The sequence below is a fragment of the Lycorma delicatula genome, chromosome 1 (assembly GCF_047948215.1).
Source record: "Lycorma delicatula isolate Av1 chromosome 1, ASM4794821v1, whole genome shotgun sequence".
Taxonomy (NCBI): domain Eukaryota; kingdom Metazoa; phylum Arthropoda; class Insecta; order Hemiptera; family Fulgoridae; genus Lycorma; species Lycorma delicatula.
In genome coordinates, this window is record NC_134455.1 from 321,080,792 (window position 1) to 321,106,892 (window position 26,101).

The following is a 26,101-nucleotide window of genomic DNA, read 5'->3' on the forward strand; positions in this document are numbered from 1 at the left end:
CATCTTTAGTTTAACTGATCAAACAACATAACATACTGATAAATATGACAGTATTAGGTCATATTTTGATGCTCTAAGTCCAGCTGACCCAAAGAGGATTAAATGTATTCATTTTTATTGATCTAGAAGATTAGTTAATAAATGGAACTTCTGTGCGTATTTTCCCTAATGAGTGAAACTTATGTTATAACCAAGGTTACAAAATAATTCTAGGTCAGAGGTTATCATATTAATGTTTATAAAAACAAATATTCCTGACAGAGAGTGTAAGCATTATCTAGTGTTTAAAGATTCGAATCGCCGAATGTAAAGTATACTAAAAGATGATTTTTCTTCCTACTGTTTACGGTCAGTCAAATTAATTAATATCTGATCTCTAATGTAAAATTAGCATAGAGATTTTTAATTTCCTTTATCATATTTTATTTATTGAAGTATTTTATTTATAGAGCTAAGTTTACAAATTACTTTGTACTAGGAATTCATTCTTAACAGACAACTGCCGAGTATGGACAAATCCGAGTTACTAATGTCTAAGTCCGAGTAATCTAAATCTCTTGATGCATTGTTTTTTTAATAAAAAACTGCAAACGACGGACACTTGAACAAAAATTATAGTTTTATAATTAATTGTATATTATTTCTTGGTATATATTATCTTTTTCCCCTTAGGTTTATTTATTTCATTTTATTTATGTGCAAGCTTGTTCCGTTTTTGGAGAGTAAACGATACGAGTTATTCTGTATCGTAATACGCATAATAGATAGTTTTTGGTCTTTGTACATGATTTTTTTATTCAATTACATACGGTTCCTATAGCACAGATATCAAATTAAAATGTTTTCATAGATTAAGATTCTTACAGAAATCGTGATTTCTTAAGTTACAACGTAGAAGCAAAAAAGAATATTAATTGAAATCAGAGGAGATTTTAAGATTTTATATCATTCTCTAAATAACAAAATAAACAGAATATTAGCTAGGAATTAGCAGACTATATTACGGTGACTGGATTCACCGATGACTGAGGACCCTGACGAGATCTAACACGTTGTGACTGTAAAGGGATTACTAGAATAGAAAATAAAATCCGATTATGAGATGGCGGAAGGCTTATTTTTTTATTAAGGTAAACATTATTGTATTGCTCATTAAAGATAGCAAAAACATACAAAGTTATTTTACTTTAATAATTTATTAAATAATGGTTATTGAACAAAAGCTTTATTAAGATTATAGTTTTTAAGTTATGTAAAAGTGAAACAATTGACTGACTGAATAATGAATAAATATTTGTAAACCTACTGTTACGCACAACAATCTGTTATTCTCAATCTGGTAGAAGCTAAAATTCGTTCGGAAAAACAAGTAAATGAAAAATCATTTTACTGTACTGTCTTGTATTTACCTTAATATTATACATATTTGTGTAGTTGATAAGTCTTCTTGTTTACTTATTCGTTATATTAAAATTTATTTCTTCTTGTTTACTAATTCGTTATATTAAAATTTATTTGCAAAATAAATTTTATTGTATAAGTGATTTTATATCACATCAGAGTTTATCATAAACTATAACAAAATGTTTTTACTGGCTTAACAGACGGCATATTTTCTACCTTTACGTTATATTATCTGGAGGTTTCACTGAAGCAAATCATAATTGCTTTCTGTAAGAGTAAAAAAATTCCCTGTAAAACCATTCCCCGTGTTGAACGAGTAATGTATCATCTTTAAGGTGGAATATTATCTGCATTTTGATGGGCTAGACGCGCTGATATCTAAATGTGTGTTTAGATCAATGAAAAAGGAATCGGAAGAACACTTTTTTCTCACTTTATCTAATAAGCGAGGCATGAGATACTTAATATTTTTTTAAAATATTTTTTATCATTTTTGGGACAGACTTGTGAATCATTTAAGTCATCTACTACGGAACTTATTACAAAAACATTTATCACTATTTTGTGCTCTTTAGAATCAATATTAAAAATCAGAAAATCACTATTTTCTGAAATTATTCCAAAAATGTAATTTGTTTTGGAAAAACTTAATATAGGCCTAGCTGTAAAAATTATTCTGCAGTTCAATAAAAAGAAACCAACTGTAAAACAAAAGTTAAGCGGTTATTTGCACAAAAATATCAGCTGACTGCTCTGCTACATTATAATTTTTTTTACGAGAAGCCTCATTATTACAATATGTGAATCTAGTATATTTAAATGTTTAGTTTCATCAGAATAAAATAATTATAAGGCTGAAGAATCACCTAAAATTATTATTGGGTGTTCTGAATGTAACTGGGTATGTGAATGTGACTCTGAGCATGCACTTACCATTACATCCATACCAATGTATGCACATTGGTATGGATGTAATAATAGTTATTTAATAATTACCAAAGTGTTTAAATTTTTTTCAGTCATTATATTGGCCGTCATACTGCAGCTAGAATTTTGTAGCAGTAGTGCTTCACAAGATAATAATTTGAAAAATAAATATGAAGTTATTAAACAGTCAAATGGACCATTCTGCGATAGCTTTTTGAAAGTAAGAAGTAAGAAACTTTTTTTATGTATAACCCGCTCTTGACCAGTCATGAATAATTTATTCTCATTGCACCTTAAGTGACATATTTTATTTACTTGGAAAATGTGTAAATATTTATAAAAATTAATATATATGACCTACTTTTTAAATATTTGGAAATGTGGTCCAGAAATTTTTAGAATTCTGTTTCATGTATTTGGTAGAAATACATTTTCAAAATTTTAGAAGAAGAATAAATTACTTTTATAAAGGTTAAAAACCCATTTATTCAAGGTGATTTATAACAATGATTCCATTGAAAAAAATAAAGTTGGTTTGCTATGAGTTCTCACAAAAAATAAATAAATAATCTTCGTTCACTCCTTCTTCTTGCTGGATCGTGTTAGTGTTCAATTTCCGATTCCATTATCTCAATTAATAATTTATTCCGATTTATATCTTTCTCATCATCATAATTTTCTTTGTTTCCTTGTTTTGACAAAAAAATTCCGTTTGTATTTATTAAATATGTTTAAATTTATTTCATTAATGATCTCTTTGTAAAAAAGAGAATCGGTTAGATCTTTTAAAGCTATTATAACCGATTATATAATATTGCAGATTATATAGTTTCAGATTTGTATTTTGAAAAATTGACTATTTGAAATTGACATGTGTCGAATTGATAAAAAATTACGTGATAAAGCATTGTATAATACTTTACTGATTTCGATAGGAATATTAATAACTTTTCTTTTTTTTGACTAATTAATTTCTGTTTGATTTTGCATAAAACGTAAAATCGGTGACACAACTTATTCTTCCAACTCTGAGAGAGATTCTGCATTTTCTTTCAAATTATGATGTTTCATGCCGACTGAAGAATTTTTCCAGCTTTTTCATTTTACTCGTATGACACTAGTTGCATACATAACGTGATAAATTCACCATATGTTGAAAAAACTTTCCTCGAACAAATCTGAGCGCTTTGGTATTTTAGAAATTATTTTAGTGATCCAGATCGTTTTTACTTTTACTATGTGATATTTATATAAAAAAATTATGCTAACACAAACAATGTTTTATAAAATCTATGCAAAATTTTATAAAAAAAAATTTACTCGCACTCATTTGCTTTCTTAATTTGTCTCATGGTATCTTTCATTTTTTTGTTAATCTTTTTAGATCAAAATACTATTTAATACAACTATTTTTATTATTATTGTTATATTTTTTTTATCGTTTGATGGCTTCATTGTTATAGTATTTCTTAGCAATTGTTTTCTATTAAAAATCAAGCGTTTTCTAAATTTTTTTTTAATACAATTAGCATTGCGTTGTTTTTCTTTTCTGCGAACTCTTATAATTTTCTAAGCGTATGAATTTAAAGTTGATTTTTCATTTTTGTTGAGCTGCATAAAAACCTTTACGGTCTTGAACTTTATCCTTAGTTTCTGATTTCTGTTTCTCCATATATTCTGGGCTTTCTTTTAGTTTCCGTACTCAAGTTCTTGTTTGTGCCTTCTAAATTTTTTTGAGAAAACCTTCCCTATATTTTCGTTATTCGATTTCTTGTTATTGTCCTTTCTTTATCTACATATTTACAACTTTCTCTAAGTTTCCATACTAGAGCAGTACTTATTTTTTTAATTTTTTACTCGTCAGTTTGGTCATATTCATTGTTTGTTTTTTATTTATTCCAAAACTAACAATTTAAAGCTGAGAGGCTATCCTCGAATATCATCTCAATAATTAACTATTTGCTGTGAGAACTCCTTTTTTTATTTAATCTTTCGTTTTCTTTGAAATACTTGTTTATTTTTTTCTAGCATTTCTTTCTTTTTTTCGTCGGTTTTTTTCTTAATTACGAGATTTCATATAAAATTGTTAACAGTTTTAAATTTTATATATTTATTTTATAAATAATAATTTAAAGGTGAACAACTGAGTTAACATTAATTGTAAATTGACTAACTTATTAACTATAGTTACATAATCTTAATAACTATTGTTTATATCTGTGTAATTTACAGCTAATAACCTATTATAATTACTTACATTTAAAGTGATGCACCGATTCACGTTTCTTATATTATTGGAAATTAAATATCTAATATACATATTTGAGTAGAATGGTGAAAAATTAGATTTTCAACAACTATTTTAAGTACATAATATTAAGGATTAGTTATTATTTTCCAATCGCTTTCCAAGATTGAATTCTACAGGCTGTTTCTAAATGATCTGGCCAAGCTTTACTACATAAAGAAACTACATTTATTGCACCAGGGTTTAAGTCATATATATAAATTTGTTTTTGATAATTAAAAAAACGTTTGTTTGAAAATAGTTTATTAAAATAGATTTCTTTGTTAGAAATTTTGAAAACTCGACTTTTTGAAAAAAGTAATATCTTTTGCTCTACTTGAGTACTATCATTATGACATTTGGAATGAAAATCGACGAATGAAAATTTCTCTGAGAGGGAAAAATAAAAAATTCATTGAAAAAATATCAAAAATTAAATTCTACTATTATTTAATTTTGATAAATTGTATAAATTTTCATAACTTATACTAATATAAAACGTTTTGTTTTTTTAATTTTTCTTGAGACTCTCATAATCAACAAAAAAAAAACATGTCATAGCTCGCAACTATTCGTAAAGAACAATTACATTTTTTATACTATGGCGCAAAAAAAAAACCGATTTCACTTGTCATTTCTGACATATTAGTCTACATTTTTTCCAAGAGGTTTCATGCACTTATTTTGAAGTCAAGGGTGAAGCAAAAACTATATGAAATAAATACTACTACATTCGGCCCCCTTTATCACGATGTAAAACATCGCTAGAACTTTTAAAACAGTATGTAGAAATCAATTTCTAAAGCCGTTTTCAAAAATTATTTACTAAATCCGTTATTTGAAATTACAACCTAAGATCGATTATCATGTTACACTTTATAATAAATTGATTTGATATATTTTAATCATGAATAGTAAAGTCGTTAATATTTAAAAATAATATGGGTATTCATAATAAAAAATCTGTCAAGGAAGAAGCCAGGGAAGATATGCAACTTTTGATCGGTTTTTTTTACTATTTTACTCTTTAAAATAAACGCGTTGCTTATACTTTAACGAGGGAAATGACGATTTTAACGAGAATGATGAATGAAATAATCGATAAAAAAATGCCGGACCCTTGATTGGAATCGAACCGGAGACCAAATGATCTAGAAGATAGCACTTGGTCGTTTAATATGTACATAAATATATGTTCAAATAATTACCAGTAACGCATTATGAATGTTTATTTATTTATTTTTTTGTATTTTTACATGTTAATTTATTATTTTTTGTATATTTATTTATTTTTTTATAAATTTGGATTTCAGCAACTTCTATTTTTTATTTTGTGATATTATTCTGATCATGACTTTACTACAGGTACAGTTTCCCTTAATCCTTTCAGGTAAATGTTAGCAAGGTTCATTTTTACTTTCCCGGCTACAGGGATATAAAAATATGCTGCTATATCAGCTACAGCTACAACAGGAAAGTGTACAGTGCAATACAGTTTAGGAAGTAACTAAAAAAGATTGATCTTTTTTTAAGTTTTGTCAATTAAGGAGACATTATAAAAGGTTTAACAAAAAAAAATTATTAATCTACAAATATATAACATATAGTAATCTACAAAAAAAAAACACATTTATTTCAATGCTCCCCCACGTTCAAAAAATCTATTTCTGACAGACGGACGTTTGTGGTATATACGTATGAATGGTTGACCTGTATTTGGTCTTAAAACTCTGGACCCTGTTGACCGACTGTCTTCAAACATGATACACATACTACCTTAGGAGGAAAGAATGTATTCAATTTTTGCAAAATTTGGAAAAAGCGGGCTTTTGACGGGAATAAAATTTCAAATTTTTACTGGGGCACTTTAGCAAAAACATTCTTCTTACAGAAGTTTTTTTTTAATTAAGATCACAAATTATAAAAAAACTTTATTCAATATTCACCCCCCTCCAAAACATTTTTTTTTTTTAGCTATATATTGCTCCAGAAAATGGAGTTTTTTTAACCATTTTCTACATCAATAGACCATTAGAGAAATTTTTTGCTCATTACAATCGAATGGTCTGTGTTATCAAAAATATTTTTTTTAATCTAAAATTACCAAAACTCATCCCCTTCCTACAAAATTACAACTTTGTTTATTTAGAATTATGGTCATATCTTTGTATTTAAAAAAAAATATTAAAACGTTCTTTTTTTTATCGATTATCATCACTTAGGGATTCATGTTGTTAAAAATTAATTTTACCTGAATGCCTGCCCTTGACTATGGAAGCCCTCAAATGAGAAAAAACCTTTTCGCAATTTCAAATTTTTAGTGCTCAAAACGTATTTTTTAAGCAATAAAGTCAATAAAATATCTTAATACCTCTCCCTTGATAAGACTTTAAAATGAATTTGATGCAACAGAAAGCCCAATATATAAAACAATAAGCATAATATACAAATAGAGCTTAAAATAATTGAATTGAAAAAATTAATAGCATAACTTGACCTGTGTAGTCGGGAAACTTATGCAATTCATTACCGGGTTTTTTACCTGTGCAACAGCGCATCTATCCATTTTTTATGTGATATAACGGTTGTACAAAAAAGAATATGGGGTTTTCATTTTTGTAATATCGCTTGGGTAAGGTAAACTTGTTGATCTAAGACTAGAATAAAAGTGCAAAAAGGACAGTTTTGCACTGCAGTTTTGCAGTGTATCAATCTACGGCCATGCGAGTGCCTCGCATGGCCGTAGATTGATACACTGTCTTTCTGCTTGACAGTGCCACTACCAAAGATGGCGAATCCTGAAAAAAGCCCTCTGCGTTTTGCAGTTTGTGAACTGTGAATCTATAGTTACAGTTTCAACGTGCATTCCGTAGAAAGTTTAATCATGGTTTTGCAAACGACAATATTTGTCGATAGCATAATTAGTTTGTAAAGATCAAATAGCTTCGTAAAGTGAAGAGTACCAAGAGTGTATGAAGAAAATTATTAACATGTCAGATATTCTGCGTAGTCTTAAAAATCTCTTAGGAAGGCCTGCCGCGAACTACTACTGTCATTGATGGCGTGTGGAATATTTAAAGAAAACGCTTAAATTTGGATCCAAATCGTTTACAACTGTTACAGTCTTTATAACCTACCGACTGCGCTGGGCGTGCTGACTTCCCAATCGAAATGTTGACCTTCTTGATCGTATTGTGGTTAGTATGAGTCAGCATTCAATTTTAGTGGAAAATTTAACACGCAAATTGTCCGCATCTGAGGGTCAGAATATCCCCAGCAATTCTTACAATGCGACAGGGACTTCCCAAAATTAAATGTGTGATATCCCGACGGCAGGTTTACGGGCTGTTCTTTTTCGTTGAAGAAATTATAACAACTACAAGCACTACAAGCACAATTTTATTTAGCAAAACGTTGATGCGCCTGCTCATTGACATAACTCTGTATGGGTCTGGTTGGATGTCGTTTTTCTCAATCGCTACATCGGTAGGCAAGGACCCGATGACAGAGCTTGTTTGTGGTGGCCTCTAAGGTCACCCGATCTGACCCCATGTGATTCTTTCCTTTGTAGTTTCCTTGTATATATGCCTCTACTGCTATCTAATCATCCACCGATTTGAGGCACAGTATTGAAGTAGCTGTCGTTTTCATTACTCTAGATCAGCGGTTCTCAACCTGGGGGTCACGAAATTAGCCTAAAATATTAACCTAAAAAATAATGAAATCATTTTATGAGGAAAAAAATGATTTATTATAAACATTCTACTTACAAGTTCACATGCAAGTAAAATAAATGAATGAGATGGTTGTACTTGATTTTCATTCAGAAGTTTCTCCATACGTGGATCTATGTTAGAAACACACAAAAGCATATTGTTTTCAAGTGATAAAACACGATTCCTATAATTAATTTTTAGTGCAACGCTAGACAAGAAACCCTATTCAAAAAGGTAAGACGTGGCGAAAGGGATTATTATTTTCAATGCTTCGGTGCCTAAAATTCCTTTTTCACTTTGATGATCAAACGAAAATGTATCTAAAACTTCAGATGTGAATTGTAGTTGTAACGTTTATCGGCAGACATTTCGATGAGCGGTCGCAAATATTAACTAGTTACTTAGCAACTCTCCCACTATGAATCATGAGACCTTGCCGCTGGTGAGGGGGCTTGAGTGCTCAGTGATACAGAGTAGCTGGACCAAAGGTCCAACCATATCGGAGAGGTATCTGTTGAAAGCCAGACCAAGGAATGATTCCTGAAAGAGGATAGCAGCTCTTTCAGTAGCTGTTAAGGGCGTAAGTCAGGAAAACTTAAACGGCCATATCAACATCACTCAGACCTCTGAGTACTGCACAGCTGAAAGCAATGGAAATCTACAACTGCTTTTTTTCCAAGAAAATATAGCTCTCTACATTTTCATATAGCAATGATGGAGGCGCCTTCCTTGGTAAAATATTCCGGAGGTAGAGTATTCAGATCTCCGGGTGGGGACTACTAAGGAAGGGGTCACCAGAAAATTAAAAAATAACATTTTACGAGTCGGAGCGTGGAATGATAGAAGTTTAAAGAGAAGGTTGGTAGGTTAGAAAATTTAAAGAGGGAAATGGATAGAATAAATGTAGATGTAGTGGGAATTAGTGAGGAAAGGTGGGAAGAGGAAAACGACTTTTGGTCAGGTGATTTTAGAATAATTAACTCAGCTTCAAATAATAGACAGGCAGGAGTAGGTTTTGTAATGAACAAGAAGATAGGGAAGAGAGTAGAGTATTTCAAAATGCATAGCTATAGAATCATTGTAATAAAGATAAAATCAAAACCTAAACTGACAACGATTGTTAACGTATATATGCCTACAAGCGCCCATGATGATGATGAGGTAGAGTGTGTATACGAAGAAATTGATGAAGCAATTAAGCACGTAAAAGGAGATGAAAATTTAATAATAGTTGGAGATTGGAATGCAAGCATTGGAAAAGGCAAGGAAGGAAATATAGTGGGGGAAACGGGCTGGGAAAAGGAATGAAAGAGGGGACCGACTTATAGAGTTTTGCATGAAGTATAATTTAGTAATTGCCAACACCCAGTTTAAAAATCATAATAGAAGAATGTACACTTGGAAAAAGCCAGGCGATACTGCAAGGTATCAGATAGATTATATCATGGTTAAGCAAAGATTTAGAAATCATCTCGTTGACTGCAAACCTTACCCTGGAGCAGATATTGATTGCTACAATAATTTATTGATAATGAAATGTAGATTGGGGTTTAAAAACCTGAAGAAAAGGTGTCAGATGAATCGGTGGAATTTAGTAAAGCTTGAGGAAGAGGAGGTAAAGAAGATTTTTGAGGAGGACATCGCAAGAGGTCTGAGTAAAAAAGGTAAGGTAGAAAATGTAGAAGAAGAATGGGAGAATGTTAAAAGGAAATTCTTAAATCAGCAGAAGCGAACTTAGGCGGAACAAAAAGAACTGGTAGAAAACCTTGGGTTTCAGACAATATATTGCAGCTGATGGATGAACGTAGAAAATATAAGAATGCTAGTGATGAAGAAAGTAAAAGGAACTATCGGCAATTAAGAAATGCTATAAACAGGAAGTGCAAACTGGCGAAAGAAGAGTGGATTAAAGAAAAGTGTTCAGAAGTAGAAAGAGAAATGAACATTGGTAAAATAGACGGAGCATACAGGAAAGTTAAGGAAAATGTTGGGGCATATAAATTAAAATCTAATAATGTGTTAAACAAAGATGGTACACCAATATATAATACGAAAGGTAAAGTCGATAGATGGGTGGAATATATTGAAGAGTTATACGGAGGAAATGAATTAGAAAATGGTGTTATAGAGGAAGAAGAGGAAGTTGAGGAGGATGAAATGGGAGAAACAATACTGAGATCTGAATTTAAGAGAGCATTAAAAGATTTAAATGGCAGAAAGGCTCCTGGAATAGACGGAATACCTGTAGAATTACTGCGCAGTGCAGGTGAGGAAGCGATTGATAGATTAAACAAACTGGTGTGTAATATTTATTAAAAAGGGGAATTTCCGTCACACTTCAAAAAAAGTGTTATAGTCATGATACCAAAGAAAGCAGGGGCAGATAAATGTGAAGAATACAGAACAATTGGTTTAACTAGTCATGCATCAAAAATCTTAACTAGAACTCTATACAGAAGAATTGAGAGGAGAGTGGAAGAAGTGTTAGAAGAAGACCAATTTGTTTTCAGGAAAAGTATAGGGACAACGGAAGCAATTTTAGGCCTCAGATTAATAGTAGAAGATTAATAGTAGTATTAAAGAAAAACAAACCAACATACTTGGCGTTTTAAGACCTAGAAAAAGCATTCGATAACGTAGACTGGAATAGAATGTTCAGCATTTAAAAAAATTAGGGTTCAAATACAGAGATAAAAGAACAATTGCTAACATTTACAGGAACCAAACAGCAACAGTAATAATTGAAGAACATAAGAAAGAAGCTGTAATAAGAAAAGGAGTTCGACAAGGATGTTCTCTATCCCCGTTACTTTTTAATCTTTACATGAAACTAGCAGTTAATGAGCAGGAGCTATATAAAATGCCGAATAATACAGGCGAAATGAGCCATCAGTCAGAAATATAATTTGTTTACATCAAAAATAAATTTAAATGTCAGGAAAAGATTTTTGAAAGTATATGTTTGGAGTGTCGCTTTATATGGAAGTGAAACTTGGACGATCGGAGTATCTGAGAAGAAAAGATTAGAAGCTTTTGAAATGCGGTGATATAGGAGAATGTTAAAAATCAGACGGGTGGATAAAGTGACAAATGAAGAGGTGTTGCGGCAATTACATGAAGAAAGAAGCATTTGGAAAAATATAGCTAAAGAAGAGACTTATAGGTCACATATTAAGGCAGCTTGAAATAGTCGCTTTAATATTGGAGGGACAGGTAGAAGGAAAAAATTGTGTAGGCAGGCCACGTTTGGAATATGTAAAACAAATTGTTAGGGATGTAGGATGTACGGGATATACTAAAATGAAACGACTAGCACTAGATAGGGAATCTTGGAGAGCTGCATCAAACCAGTCAAATAACTGAAAACAAAAGAAAGAGACTTAGCAACTGCAACTACGTTTTCACTAGATGGATTCAGCACCCATCTTTTCGAGAAATCATTTTTATCTTCTGTAAAATACTCCGACAACTGAAGTTTTAGCTCACGCAAATGCATCTTCATGCCATCCTAACTGTGGTGAATAACACGGTCTTCTTCATCCAAAGTTTTCTCAATATAACTGGAAGTGAGTGGATACATATAAAAATTTTTGCTTTAAAGGCAAATAATCCAAACATTAAACTTCTTAATGAAAGCGTGAAATTTATGTCTTTAATAAAATGTTTTTCGCGTCCTTGTAAACTCACATTCATGTCGTTTAAACACAAAAATACATCATCTAAGTAACGCAACAGCAACATACTCTGTGTATGCTCATTATTCAGTAAAAACAGAATTTGTTTATCCTGAAAAATATTATTAATTCATCTTGCAATTCCAGTAACCGGATTAACACTTTCTCTCGCGATAACCATCTTACTTCTACGGAAAAGAAGAGATTTTTTTCTTTTCACCCATTTCATCCTATTGTTTAGCAAATATCCTATTCTTTAACGGTCGACTTTAAAAAGATTAACCATTTTTACAGCTTTCCAAAGAATTTGAGGATTTCCGGCATATTTTTTTTATGGCAGGAACATATCTGTGAAGAAAGCAGTGCGTCCATTCCGCTCTTGGTGTAAGACAATCTTTTCATTTTTTCAGAAATCCTATTCTTTCCTGCATACTGCAATACATTTCGTTCAATCTATGTTATAGCTTTTATTAGCCTCTTAAAACCATCAAAAAGGCATTGTCCTATTGCATCACCAGGTATTGATTTGCAAAACAACATATTCTCTTCGATTGATTTGTCCCTATCGCATTCATATCTCATAAACCATAAGAACTGAGAAATGTTTGCTACATCTGCTGATTCATCAAATTGAAATCTAAAATATTCACTTCAACTCATATACTGAATATCTGATCGCAAACATCGGCAGTCATGTCATCAATTCGCCTTGATACTGTATAGTTAGAAAGCGAAAAAAAACAGTTATACCGTTTGACCACACACTAAAAAATCGTTACCTCAATTATTGTTTTCCGTGAAACTACGCTTTTAAAACTTAAAGGCACCAGACGCACTCTTCACAAACTGACATTCTGTAAATTCCTTACGCCTCTTTTATACCGATGAAAGCGCAATGTGATTAAACGTATCATATGCACGTTCGAAGATGAAGTTCTCACAGGATTTATTATGCAAGCACACCAAATTATATGGGACACGTACATATCAAGTTGGAACCTGTAATTTGCTCATGTTTGTGCACTTGATACATACATGTTCATACCCGTCGTTATCAACCCAGCTAAATAATTTTAACAAGGTTTCATTGGGTTGGGGTCGCAAAATATTCATTATATATTTTTTTACGTTTTGGGGATCGTGGAGCTGAAAAGGTTGAGAATTACTGCTCTAGTTTAAAGTATGAGACGATCTGTACATCGATTGGATGTTTGCCGCGTGACGTAAGGTCACATTGAACACTTTTAGAGAAAAATTGTAAAAGTTATTCATTTATTTCATTTGTGATTATTTCTGTAAGTCAATATTAAGAGACATTAAACAGTTTTAAAAACCCGTCATTTTTTTGTAAATTCTGTATAATGTGCCGACCAAATAAAATTAGTTTTTTTTTTGACTGATAAAAATGATGTAAAATGTTGTAAAAATTAAATGTTTATGCATTTCATAAACATTCAGGATGTCTACCTATAAACTTTCATTGTCACGAGTTGATAGTGAGAATATTATGTTTTTATTAAAATAGTTTTTATTGATAATTATTTTATAAGTTTTTATTTAGTGAGAATATTAAGTTTTTTATTATGTTTTAAAAAACATAATATTATGTTAAAATTATTATTTTAACAAATAATAAGTCTATAATTATTATTTAAAAACACAAATATTAGGTTTTATTATGTTTTTTTTATTAAGTTTTAAGTTTTTATAATGCTGTTACCCGCAATAAGACATAATTCTTACTTGCTAGCTTCCATGCATTAGTGTGTAACGTTTACAGCTCATTTACGTGATTTTGATTATACTGATTTTTATGAAGACAAGATTTGCGATTGTTTTTCCTAACAATCTTGCATGTTTCACTGAGTAACACTACTTGATAAAACGTTAAAAGCAAAATTTATGAATCCTCTGTAGTCGAGCCCAGTGAATGTAAAACAAAACCAGAAATCATAACGTATGTGTCTTTCTCTTCTTTCATAGTAACTAATTTATTTACAATACTATTAATATGGATCTTTTCACATTTAGTAAAAAATATGTTATAATTTTATATCACAGTTATTTTGAATATTACTTGCTAATGATTTGTTTTTCATTTGCAGGCAGTTAGTAGTTCAAAGAATGAAAATGTATTAATCAGCCCTTTGAGTTTGCATTATGCTCTTAGTGCCTTGTTTCTAGGAAGCTTTGGACAAACACGTACAGAACTTAGAAAAATATTACACCTTCCAAATAATGAAAATGTAATTAAAGCGGCATTCAAAGAATTTACTGGTTTATTAAAGGTAAAGTATCCATGGTCAGTTTTTTATTTATTATATGGAGTATTTAGAAAATCACTGAGCGCTGTGTTTAAGTACCTAAGATTTACGGGAGATTATTTATCTAAGCATAAAGTATAGTGTTTTTTTTTTCTTTTTTCTTGATACTTTAATTTAATAAAAATTGTTGTGGTAATTAGATTCAAATTTAGTTTTTTAAAACTAAGTTCTTTTTTCAAATAATTCAATATTCTTAAATGTCTATTATAAAATTTTGAAAATTCTACAGTACAAAACTGTTATTACTTCTTGTTAGTTTATATCTGGTCAATAATTTTTAATTTTATAATTTTGATAAGTTGACTACAAAGCATGTTGATGTACAAATTTTTAGGTTGCATTCAAGTCTACACATTCTTAAGATATTCATATATGTGTACATTAATAAAATTTCGAGACCATTGATGTAAATATGAATTATTTACTTCTCATTCTGATAGCAATATAGTGTTATTATATCAGTAATATCATACATAAAAAAAAAATCCCTTTCGGCACGCCGGAAGGCGAAGGTATCAGATTTCACCGGTGTTAAGTATCTTAGGTAGGGAATAAAAACGATTTCCACCTTAAAGTTAAGAAAAACTTCATATTTACTCAATACGACAATGGATGCATGTGAAAAAAATTTCTCATGATTAGAATACGACAAGTCCAATCTTCTTGCAATTCCAGCAATATTTTCCTCATCCTTTGCCGTAAGGTTAGTCATATCAAAAATTGTTTCAGACAAAAGTTTCAGGTAATGTTTAGAGAACTAACGAACACTTTAAACCGATTCGATACTGTATTTATTAAGGAAGGTACGATATTTTTTGTCTTTGAAATCCCATTTTTTCCACTCCCTGGGCCAATAGTTGGTGATACATAAAATCTTTAATTAATAAGTTTTTAAGCCCTTACCCAAATAGTATGAACTTTAAACGAATTCGATATTTTACTTACTAAGAAAGTTATGGAGATATTTGTTTTTTCGAAAAAGCCCCCCCATTTCCACGCCATGTTCCGATTTTTCCCATTGACGAACTCGAATGAGATTTTGGGTCGTTAAATCTTATGTATCAATTAGAAAGTGATTGGCGCAAAATTACAGCAGTTATCGTATCCACAAAAAAGTGAAATATATATATTGTCGCCGAATGGCTTCGATGGCACGTAGTACTTAATAACCTTGTAGTAGCCTTGAGAAGGGCTGTTATTATTATTGTCTATTGGTTTTGACGGCTCTTGTAATTAAAATCCCTTGTGGTAACCCTGAAAAAGGCCGTTTTTTCGTTAGCTCTGAGAAGAGCTGTTGGGTCCGAAGCTCCGGTGAAATCGGAACCGGAGTTGGTCTTCGGCAAAGTCGACTTGGATGCAGTCGGGGTGTTGCGGCTCGTCCGTTGAAATCAGACCGGGCCTCCCCTCAGCGACAGTTGGGTCCCTGCTACAGCGTGGCGGTGGTGGCCCCCAGAGCCCCGCATTATCGGGTCGGCGTCGGTCGTCTTTCGCCGGCGCGGCCGAGGTGGTTCTCCCCGAACGATCCCACGCTCAACCGGCTTCTGCTGCTGAGTCCGTCGGCCAGCGATTAAAGCTCGCCGAATTAGAGTGGATAGGTAGCGTCCACGTCCAGCGGCTCCCTCGGCGGGCCGGCCAGACCTGCTGCTCCGGCGGGGATGTTGGCATCCGCCAGGAGACTTCTGTCTTCTTCTTCTTCTTCTCTAGGTGGTGGTCGACGATGAATTAAAAATTCACTCTTGTGCACGTTCTTTTATTGGACCCTGAGAGTGGTGGAGCCGCAGCACCGCTATGATGGGGCCGCAGCACCGCTATGGTGGGAGAACTGCGCGGTCATCTGCGCGACGGGGGTGTCGCGTACCAGCGTATACATATGCTGTGCTCTTGCTGACATCTGAGCTGCTACCGTTGTCGTCCGTCGATATTAAGTCAGGCATACATGTGGTAACAATATATAATATATATATATATATATATATATAAACTTTTGAACTGACGGTGGTTTTGGGATCTGAAGGATGTGAAACGCGAAGATATGTCGAAACTTTCCGGAAGTTGAATGATGGTACCCATTACAGTAGGTAGTTTTTTTATGAAATCTACCTAAAATAAGGAGGCCACATAAAAGTTAGAAGACTTGATTAGAAATACTATAGCGTTCCTTGATAAAAGCAGTAAGTATTATAGTAGCTACAGTTCAGTATACTCTGCAGTCTGCTAGTAAACTTTATAAGTGTCTGCCCACCTTAGTGTATTATTCCATTGGATCTGAAATTCCAATGGACAACCGGGATATATTCTGTAGCCTTCGCATGAAATGGTTAAAACTCATAAAATGAATTCGCTTTCTCAAACATGCTTAGGCTCCTATCTTTATTTAAATTAACAATTTTGTTTACTACAAAATATCTAACTTTGTAATATTCAGTGTTTTTATAGTTGGTTCACCATCGTACACGAATCACATCTTATCCATTGCAACCAAGGCAATTTATTCAGATAAATCGGTAGGAAGTTCTTGTGATGAAAGGAAACATGGAGAGATCAGTGAATCGCCCGTAATAAAAACCTAAGTATTTGATGAAAATGATTGGACGAGGAATTGTTTGTGCTCAAGGATGGTTATTGTGAAACCTGATCTTTTCATTTTTGTTGAATCCAGCTTCATGAGTGAAGGTTTTTGCGGTAAGATTTTGCGGCTTATGTGTCAATATTTAGTGAAAGTACCTCAAAAAATTCTCGTTTCAGCAGATGGTAATCTCATTAATCGCTTCAACTCGTAATACGTGATACGGATACATCAGTTGGATGCGGTGCAGGAGAAAGCAATATGTGTACTATGGTTTCATGAAAACAGATCTGTTATTACTACTCGTAGACGTCTCGTTTAGAGTATTACCGTGATCTTCCTAAGAAAGACTATATTAAACGTTGATATCAGCAGCTTAAGAAAGTGTAGTACACAAAAAAGGTGCTGACAGACTTTCCGTCTTCGAGGAAGTTGTGGATCGAGTAGAGAACATTTTCAGAAAGGCCGGGGTAAATCTACTCGTTATGCGAGTTTAGAACTGAGAATACCGCAATCGACAATCGTGAAGGTTCTACACAAACGCCTAAAACTTCCGCATACAAAATACAGTTGGTGCATGTAGTTGAAGGAGATGGATGATAAACCACACTGTGGATACTCTTGATAAAGTAGACGAAATAATGCATTTCTAGAAAAAGTAATCTTCTCTGACGAAGCTACCTTCCGTATGTCTGGTCACGTTAACCGTCATAACTGTCGAAATTTTGGTAGCGAAAACCCCATACCGTTCAACAAAGGCAACGTGATAGCCTGAAAATTAACATTCGGTGTGTATTGACTGCTTATGTAGTTATCGAACCATTCTTCGCCGATCCAACAGTTACTAGTACGTATTATCTAAACATGTTACAGGAGTATGCAAAACAAATTTTACATCGACGACCCAACGTTTACTTCCAAGAAGGCGCATCACCACACTGGAGTTTACATGTTAGGGAGTATCTACATGAACAGTTTCCTCAAGTTGTATTGACCGTGTTGGACCAATCCCCTGGCCACCAATCCCCAGACGTTACGCCACTCGTTTTCTTTCCTTGGGGGTTTATCAAAGACAGAGTGTACGCAACGAAGGTTTTCATCATCAATGAACAAGAAAAATCGAAGATGTAATTAATGTAATAACTCCAGATATTTTTTGTAATGTGTGGCTTGAAATTGAATATCTTCGATATTTTACCCACCACAAAAGGTGCTCATGTGGAACTTGTTTGAAGTTAATAAGTGATGTAAACAAAACTGTTTGAAATGCCCTATTCAACGATAAAATGTGCATGCAAGTAGTACATTGCTTTTTTTATTTTCTTATTAACACCAAGTGCTCTGCATAATTTACATTCATCCACTAGTTCCCTACAATTTCCGCCTAATCTTAGCATCTAGTAATTCGTTCCAAACGTGAGGATAGTGCGGTAACTAATTCTATATAACAAAGATAAAGTCAACTGTTTTTCAAGACTTTTCCCTTGATAGTGCTATTGCTGTTTTCAGTCACAATGTTGTTTTTAGCATCATCTTTCTCTTCAAAAACAAATAACAGTTTCTTCATGTTTTTTTCTTATTTCTTTTTTCCTCATAAACAAAAAACTAGTTTGAAACCTTCTCAGCTATTGAAAGTGTATTCAGTCATAATCAAGTAGAGAATGAATTTTATTGATACGTTGTAATTATCTCTCTCTCTCTCTCTCTCTCTCTCTCTCTCTCTCTTCTCCCTTCCCCTTATCTCTTTAAACCGTACAATTATAATAAAGTTAACTGTAATTGGTAAGTTTGTTAATACTTAATATTACTTAAAATTATTTTAGAGAATAGCTAGAATATTTTCTGCTTACATGTATACAATAGTTTTTCCAATTTATTATATAAACAGGGAAAAATAACCTAACATCCTAATTAATCCAAAAAACCAACCAGATAGATAAAAAAATAACTAGAAAATTAACCTAAAAAATCTAACTTACCTTATATTATTTCCCAAGTAGCAAGCTACAGTTTTTTAAGAGTAGCAAGCTAAGATTTTTTACAAGTAAAATCTTTTAAAAATTAAATTACGTTATCAAAACGTGTAATTACTATAATGTCAGTTCAACTATTATATTTTTTCTTTTAATATTTGAGCATTCCTCAGTTTTATGTGATTTAGTATAATTATTACTTTTATTAATACAAATATTAACATAACTGATAAAAATTATACTCCACCCGAAGCATGAATAAACTGTACAGATTAACAATTTTATCTAAGTGTCATGATTGATCTTTAAATTATTTTTATTAGTATTTTATTATTATTCGTATTATAACTACTGTTATTATTACGATTATTTGAAAACAAACTATTGTAAATCTATAAAATTTTATAAATCTTTTTTTAATAAAAATATAACATTTTAAAAATAATTCAACATTTAATCAGAATTTCATCATTTCAATGGATATTTGAAATATTTCTATTTCTACTTTTATGACTTTCAGACTAGCAAAGCATCCATTAATCTTTCATTGAAGTTGTTAGTGGGTTAGAGCGGAACCTAAAAAACAGCATATTTTTATGATCTCTAATTTGCAGTAATGAATTCGGTTCAAAATAACAATCTGAAAATATAACACAAATAAATTTTGAGTAAACAAACTTACATTTTTCTAACATAATTCCATAATAAATCTGCCTATAAACTTTGATTCCTTCATTTTTGTTATATTTAGCTGCTTAATTAAATCTACTATTAGCACAGGAAATGGGTGAAAGAATCTTCTATTAAATTGTTTTTTCTATATAAAAATTGTATCTTGTTTGTAAAAGACTTTAACAATTAATTACTCTCCTAATTTTTTTTTGTTTTAGGTTAATAAAAATGTAAAAATAGGAACAACATTTTTTCTTGATGAAGAATTTCCAATTGTAGACAGTTTTCAGAATGATTTGAGAAGTAATTTTGATGCTAGTGTTGAAACTCTTGACTTTAAAAATAGATCAGAAGATTCTCGACTGATGATCAATAACTTTGTGAAAAATAAAACCAACAATTTAATACACGACTTATTTGGAAAAGGTAAATTATGATTTATTTTCATCATATTACAATTTGATTTTAAATTCTGACAAAAGTATTGACTGCATAATAGTTTTTGTTTCACAACTTTACCACCTAAAGTTACGTTATCATAAAATGTGGTAAAATGTGTGAAAATAAATTTTCACTTAAAAGTAAAATGATCTCTTTACTTTTAAGTTATAAAAATAATAAGATTATAAGGCTGTTTCTAAATAAATTAAATTCTTTTAAAACTTATTCTTCTTCTTCTTCTTCTTCTTCTTCTTCTTCCATCACACTGTAGGCGATTCACCTGTTCCGGTTTAAAAGGGTTTCTTGGCTGTCCCACACTTCTTTTGTCCTTCAGTAAATAGTATATTATTTCCTTGGGAACCTTTTATCTACCATCCTATTAACATGATCCTTCCACCTCTCCCTATTCTCTACTATTGTGTATTGTGTAGCACAAGGATAGAACATTTAACTCTCTTCTGATATCCTCATTCCTAAAACAATCTTGTCTAGTGCACCCCTTTACCAAACACAGGTATCTCATTTCGGCTGCCTGAATTTTACTGAGCTGTCTCTTTGATAAGACCTAACCCTCAGAGCCATACAGAGTACGAGCAGCCATCACTATATAAAACTTCATTTGAGTCTCATTCAATGTTCTCCTTATTGTTCCACAAATGACTTGAAATCTAGAGATCTTCTTATCAGAATCTCTATCATTCTTGTAAGAAACATCACAGCCTAGGTAATTAAAATGAGACACCTGTTCAAGAATCTTATCTCCGAGAACGATTTTTGATTTAACAGGAAACTTTCCGAGAAATGCCATGACTTTGTCTTTGTCAGGGATATATTCATATTATACTGAGAGCTTAAACCATTCAGATAGAAGAACAAAGCCCTCTCCCAATCATATTCTGTTATTTGAAGGATTACCTGATCATCCACAAATAAGATTTTATTGATGGATACATCAGGGTTTATTTGTATCCCTTTGCTTATTGAACTCTTCCATTTTCTACACATCTCATCTATATATATATATATATATATATATGCATATTAAACAAAGAGGGAGAAAGAGGACAACCCTGCCATACACCTCTATTTATCACAACCTCCTCAGTCACCCGCCCACCACAGACAATTACTACTGATGTCTTTGCATGCATACTTCTAATCACACTTATTAAATTTTGTGGAACCCCTTTTTTCATCATGATGTGCCATAATTTTCCTTTGAGTACCCTATCATAGTCTACAAAACAAAGATGTGTCTCCAAATTAAACTATACTCCTTTTGCAATGATCTGTTGAAGAGAAAAAATCGTCCATGCATGACCAGCCTCTCCGAAAACCTACCTGGTCCTTCATTAAAACTACCTCCAAAATACTTTGCAGTCTACAATTGACAATACTGCTTTATAACTTATAGCAGGTGCATAAAAACCTTATCCCTCTGTAAATCTCTACCAAATTTCTATCTCCTCTCTTAAAAAGGGATATCACTTTGGCTATTTTCCACTCTTTAGGGATATTTGAACTCATCAAACACATATTAAGTAAGTGAAAGAGGCGCAGCATAAATAATGTGCTTCCATACTTCAAGAGCTCTGAGTTAATACCATTTACTCCTACTGCCTTTTTGTTTTTTGTTGTTTTCAAAGCATTTTCCAATTCTTTCATTTCTATCAAATCAATATCAACTCTCGTTTTAGTAGGTTCTGAGTTTTATATTGTAGATCCCTTATACCACAAGTCTTTGTAATGTTCTATCCATTCTTCCTTATCTATAATATCCAGTGTCGCTTTATCTTTCTTTGAGCTATTTAGATGTTTCATAGCCAATTTTATAGCCAATTGTTTGTCTGCCATGTACATCCTTCTCCAACATAGACAAAACCTGTCCCACAATTTCTGATGAGCTCTTCTCACTATGATTTTAGCATAATTCCTTTTAATTCTATACTGTTCTTGTGTTCTGTCTGAAGGATTCTGTATCACAGCTTTATATGCCTTCCTTTTATCTCCTATTGCCTCTTGTATCTCGTCGTCCCACAACTTCACACTCTTCCTACATCTATATTTTTTTTGGTTTTCGCTGCTGTTTCATAGGCTATCTCGCTCACTGCACCCCTTAAATTTTTCCATTCTTCATCTACATCATCCATTGTTGGGATTTCTGCGAGTAGTTGTGTCAACCTTCGCTGATACATAAAACCAATACTTTTTTCCTGGAGCAAATACACTTGAAAGATCTCATCTGGCATATCTCTTCTTGCTGCTAATCTACTCCTCCACCTTGCCAATAGCTCTATCTCAAAAACAACCAGGTAATGATCACTATTAATGTCACTTCCTTTTTACACCCGTGTCACATACCTGTGGAGCTATTTTCTTATTGGCAATGAAATAATCAATTAAGGACCTATAGCCCCTTGCGCATCACATGTACTTATGCATGTCTTTTTTTTCTAAAATATGTATTAGTGATCTTCAGCTCATTGTATGTTGTAAAATCTCTTAGCTGTTTCCCATTTTCATTCAAGCAAGGCCCACCAAAACATCCTAAGACATTTGGAACTGGATCGTTATCTAATCTAGCATTCAGGCCTCCCACTATTATCAAAAAGTCTGAATGATATTTATTTACTTGAATTTGGGGGTGTTCATAGAATTCTTCTGTTTCCTTTTTTCTTCCGCTCTTCAGGTGCATATATGCCAATTACTGTCAGGTAACCTCAATCTATTTTCAAGCATACAGTGATTATCCTTTCATTAATAAAGATATAATTTTGAATATGTTTCTTCCACTTCGTATCCACAAGCACTGCAACACCACAAAAAGCTCTTTTGCCTTGCTCAACGCCACTATACATCAATGTATAACCCTCCAGATCCTTTGTGTCCTTGAGCTTCTTCTTTGTTTCTGTCACAATTGCAATGTTCACCTTGCATTCCTTCAATTGATGAACCAATTCCACTTCTTTGTTATTCAAACCTCTAACATTCCACGTCCCCAAAATAATTCTGTCCTTTAATCCAAAACCTTTACTCTTTTTTGAACCAGATTTGTGTTTATCCATAATCCTGTCCAGTTTATTTTCCTTTTGAAACTTGTGAGTAATTCTCAATTCCCTGAAGACACTACCAATGCCTTGCAGGGTAGTCCAGTGATGGGGCTGCCATCTTAAAGCCTCTGAACTTGCTCTGGGATTAAAATTTGGAGTCCCACCTCCTAGGCTCTTCCACCTTCCCTGCAGTTGGAAATTTCTTCCCAACCACCGTCGAAGTCATTGACCATTCAGTTTTTGTTTCACAGTCACTATTTTATTTTGCCAGTATCCCCTGGCTCAAATCTTATCGAACCAGTGAGCGTCCCTGATTCCCACAGGACGTGCTCGATAGAGGTAACTGCCAACTCCCTGCATGGCTCTTTTAAAACTTATAATTAAAAATATTTTTATAAAATTAAAAATTATTTTATAATATCAAAAAAAATAAATGATTGTAAGTCAAAGTTCATTCTGTACTCTTACTATTTTCTACAGTTTCTGCACCGCCTGTTATGTAAAGCACTCATACTACAAGACAACATAACTAATTTATTTAACTTACTCAATATCCTCAAATCCTTTAATAAAAAATAAACAGTTTTACACATTTGTGCAGAGGTATGTTGTACTTGACCAGGTCTTTCTTTTTAATGAGATACCCGTGGATCTTTGCTGGATTTTATTGCAATCGAATCTCCCTTGTACACCTATCCAGTGGCAGTTCTAAAATTCAGTAAATTTTCGCCACACGTTGACTTTAAAAACTCATTGGACCGCTTGACTAACGGAGTCAGATGAATAGTGGTTGAAACTGAATCGTACTATTCCTTGATACCTACGTCTTTCGGGAAGTTTTTGTCCCGTACTTCAATTGAATGGGTTTGAGAGCGCATACGATATCTCTCAATTATTTTCTTTTAAGCGGGTTAGCGAATGCGTATTTTGAAAAACAATTTAAGAGCGTGAATATATACCTCAATAAGCTCTACAATATTTTATATTTCTACCAGGCACTGATATAATTTATCTATACCTTTCAGTTCTACTGGTCCTTAAGGAAAGCGTCTATACAACTCTTTCGTTATATTTTTTTCATGTTTGTGTTCGAATATGAAATGAAATATCTAAAACTAAACTTAAATATATTAACAGTCAATGTGCAAATCAGAACACAAAATTCTATAGAACTCGAAAGTTATTTATTGACTCAAATGTCTGTTATATCCATTAAGGATATGATACGAGATAATTCCTTTCGAAATTAAGAACTAAATATATTATAGAAATAAGTTAGCAAGTTTGATTAAATTAACCAGAAGTAAATATTGTAGTGAGACAAGAGTTTTCGGGAATTCTAATTAATGGTAAATGTAGGAAGTCGAATAAACTATGTAATAACATAGATATATTTAATACCTTAGATGGTTTTAAACGATTGTGCAGAAAATTTAATAAAAAAAAGGCTAAAAAAATAGTACTAACAATTAGAGAACTTGACCAATTTCCTGAACATCCAATACTTGGTGGAATCTTTAGTTTAGACTTATTTAAATTAATATTAAGTGAGTGTATAATGTATTAAAATATTTTACCAATCAGAAAGATCCGAGCTAGGATGGTATATCCGACAATGGTTTGAAAATTATAAGCTAATCTAATGGCAGAAATTTTTAATCTCTATTTTGCTGCAGGGTATTTCCCCAACCACTTTAAGAATGCCACAAACAATTCCTGTATGCTATATAAGAGAGAATATAAAAATTTATTTTGAAATTATCGACCCATACTATGTTCCTTTTCAAAATAATGAAAAAGTTGGTAAGACAAGATTTATAAATTATCTAGATGAACATTAAATGCTAAACAAAAACTAGTTTGGATTCCAAAACTGAATGACAAATTTATAAAAGATTTAAGGGTAATGTTAAGTCTGGTAATATTTCTGAATCTGGCCCAGGTCTTTGGTAGATGACCTCTACCACAAAAAATAATGATCACTATACTAAAACACATAGGTATTAAGGGAAATAAACATAAGTCTTTTCTGGAATTACCTTACTGGTCAAAGTTAAGTTGTGAGGTCCAAAAATCTAGAAATTAGCCTAGGGATGGTGGCCTCTCAGTTGTCCCTGGGCCACTCTCAGGTGTATTCTCTTTGTGTTGTATGTAAAAAATCTTCCCAATATGCTTAAGACAATTAAACGTAGTAAACTGATCTGCTTTGCCAATGATATTCTTTCATTTTTCATGCATTATCATGGGTAGACATTTTATCAAATTTCAGCCATGAATTATTAAATTTAAAGCAAGATTAAATTAGCCAGATTTAAATTTTGATAAGAATTTTAATTTTTCAGAAAATTGATCTTTGGCTCAAAAATAGTAGTATAGCTTTAAACAAGAGTGAAACAAAATCTCTAACATTTAACCTGACAAAAAGAGAGGTAAAATTAAATAAGTTTTGCCTTAACACCAACACAAATTTTCTATGTGTATCCTGAAATGAAACAGTTTGCAGCATCTTAACAAATATTTACATATGACATTTAATGAACATTTACTTTGGGTGGGACATGTTAATATCATTACCAACACGGACATATTAGTTTTTTATTTTGTTCACCTTTGAACACAGTTTTTTAATAATCTTTTATCCCAATTTTTACCAAAATCTTGAGGTCCAAAGTTCAAGGATTACCCTTTTGGTAATGACTGTTATGACTCTTATTGGCAATGAATGGAAAATTTACCGGCAGTGTGTAATAATGATGATTTAACAAAATTCTTTTACAATAAAAACTGCTTGTAAAACTGCTTGTTAAACTGGCTTGTAATAAATTGAAATTATTAGTTTTTACAAATAGATATAAATGATAGATTTTAGTGTTCAATCTAATTTTAAAATATTTGCATTTAGACAAACTAAAAATTGATAATCTGAGACAAAATTATTCTGAGCAGAATATTCAACATAACGTTGTTCTAACATTTTTGTTTTAACTGATTTACTTGTTTGCACAATGATTTTCAAATCTACCAAAATAAATGTCGTAGATAGCTTTACGTAACTTTAAATCTAGAG

The 26,101-nt window shown here is 32.1% G+C and overlaps 1 protein-coding gene across 4 annotated transcripts in view; it reads left to right on the forward strand.

Annotated features, from left to right (window-relative positions):
- Positions 1-26,101, forward strand: part of LOC142334183 (serine protease inhibitor-like) — a 39,675-nt gene continuing 13,574 nt past the window's right edge. Inside the window, exons 1-4 of one of the 4 annotated variants that reach the window (XM_075381995.1) lie at positions 1-348; positions 2,424-2,551; positions 14,114-14,296; positions 19,762-19,969. In XM_075381995.1, the coding sequence (XP_075238110.1) occupies positions 324-348; positions 2,424-2,551; positions 14,114-14,296; positions 19,762-19,969 (544 nt within the window). In that variant the 5' untranslated portion in view covers positions 1-323. The remainder of the gene's footprint in view (positions 349-2,423; positions 2,552-14,113; positions 14,297-19,761; positions 19,970-26,101) is intronic. The other 3 variants (XM_075381997.1, XM_075381996.1, XM_075381994.1) reach the window with 3 other exon arrangements.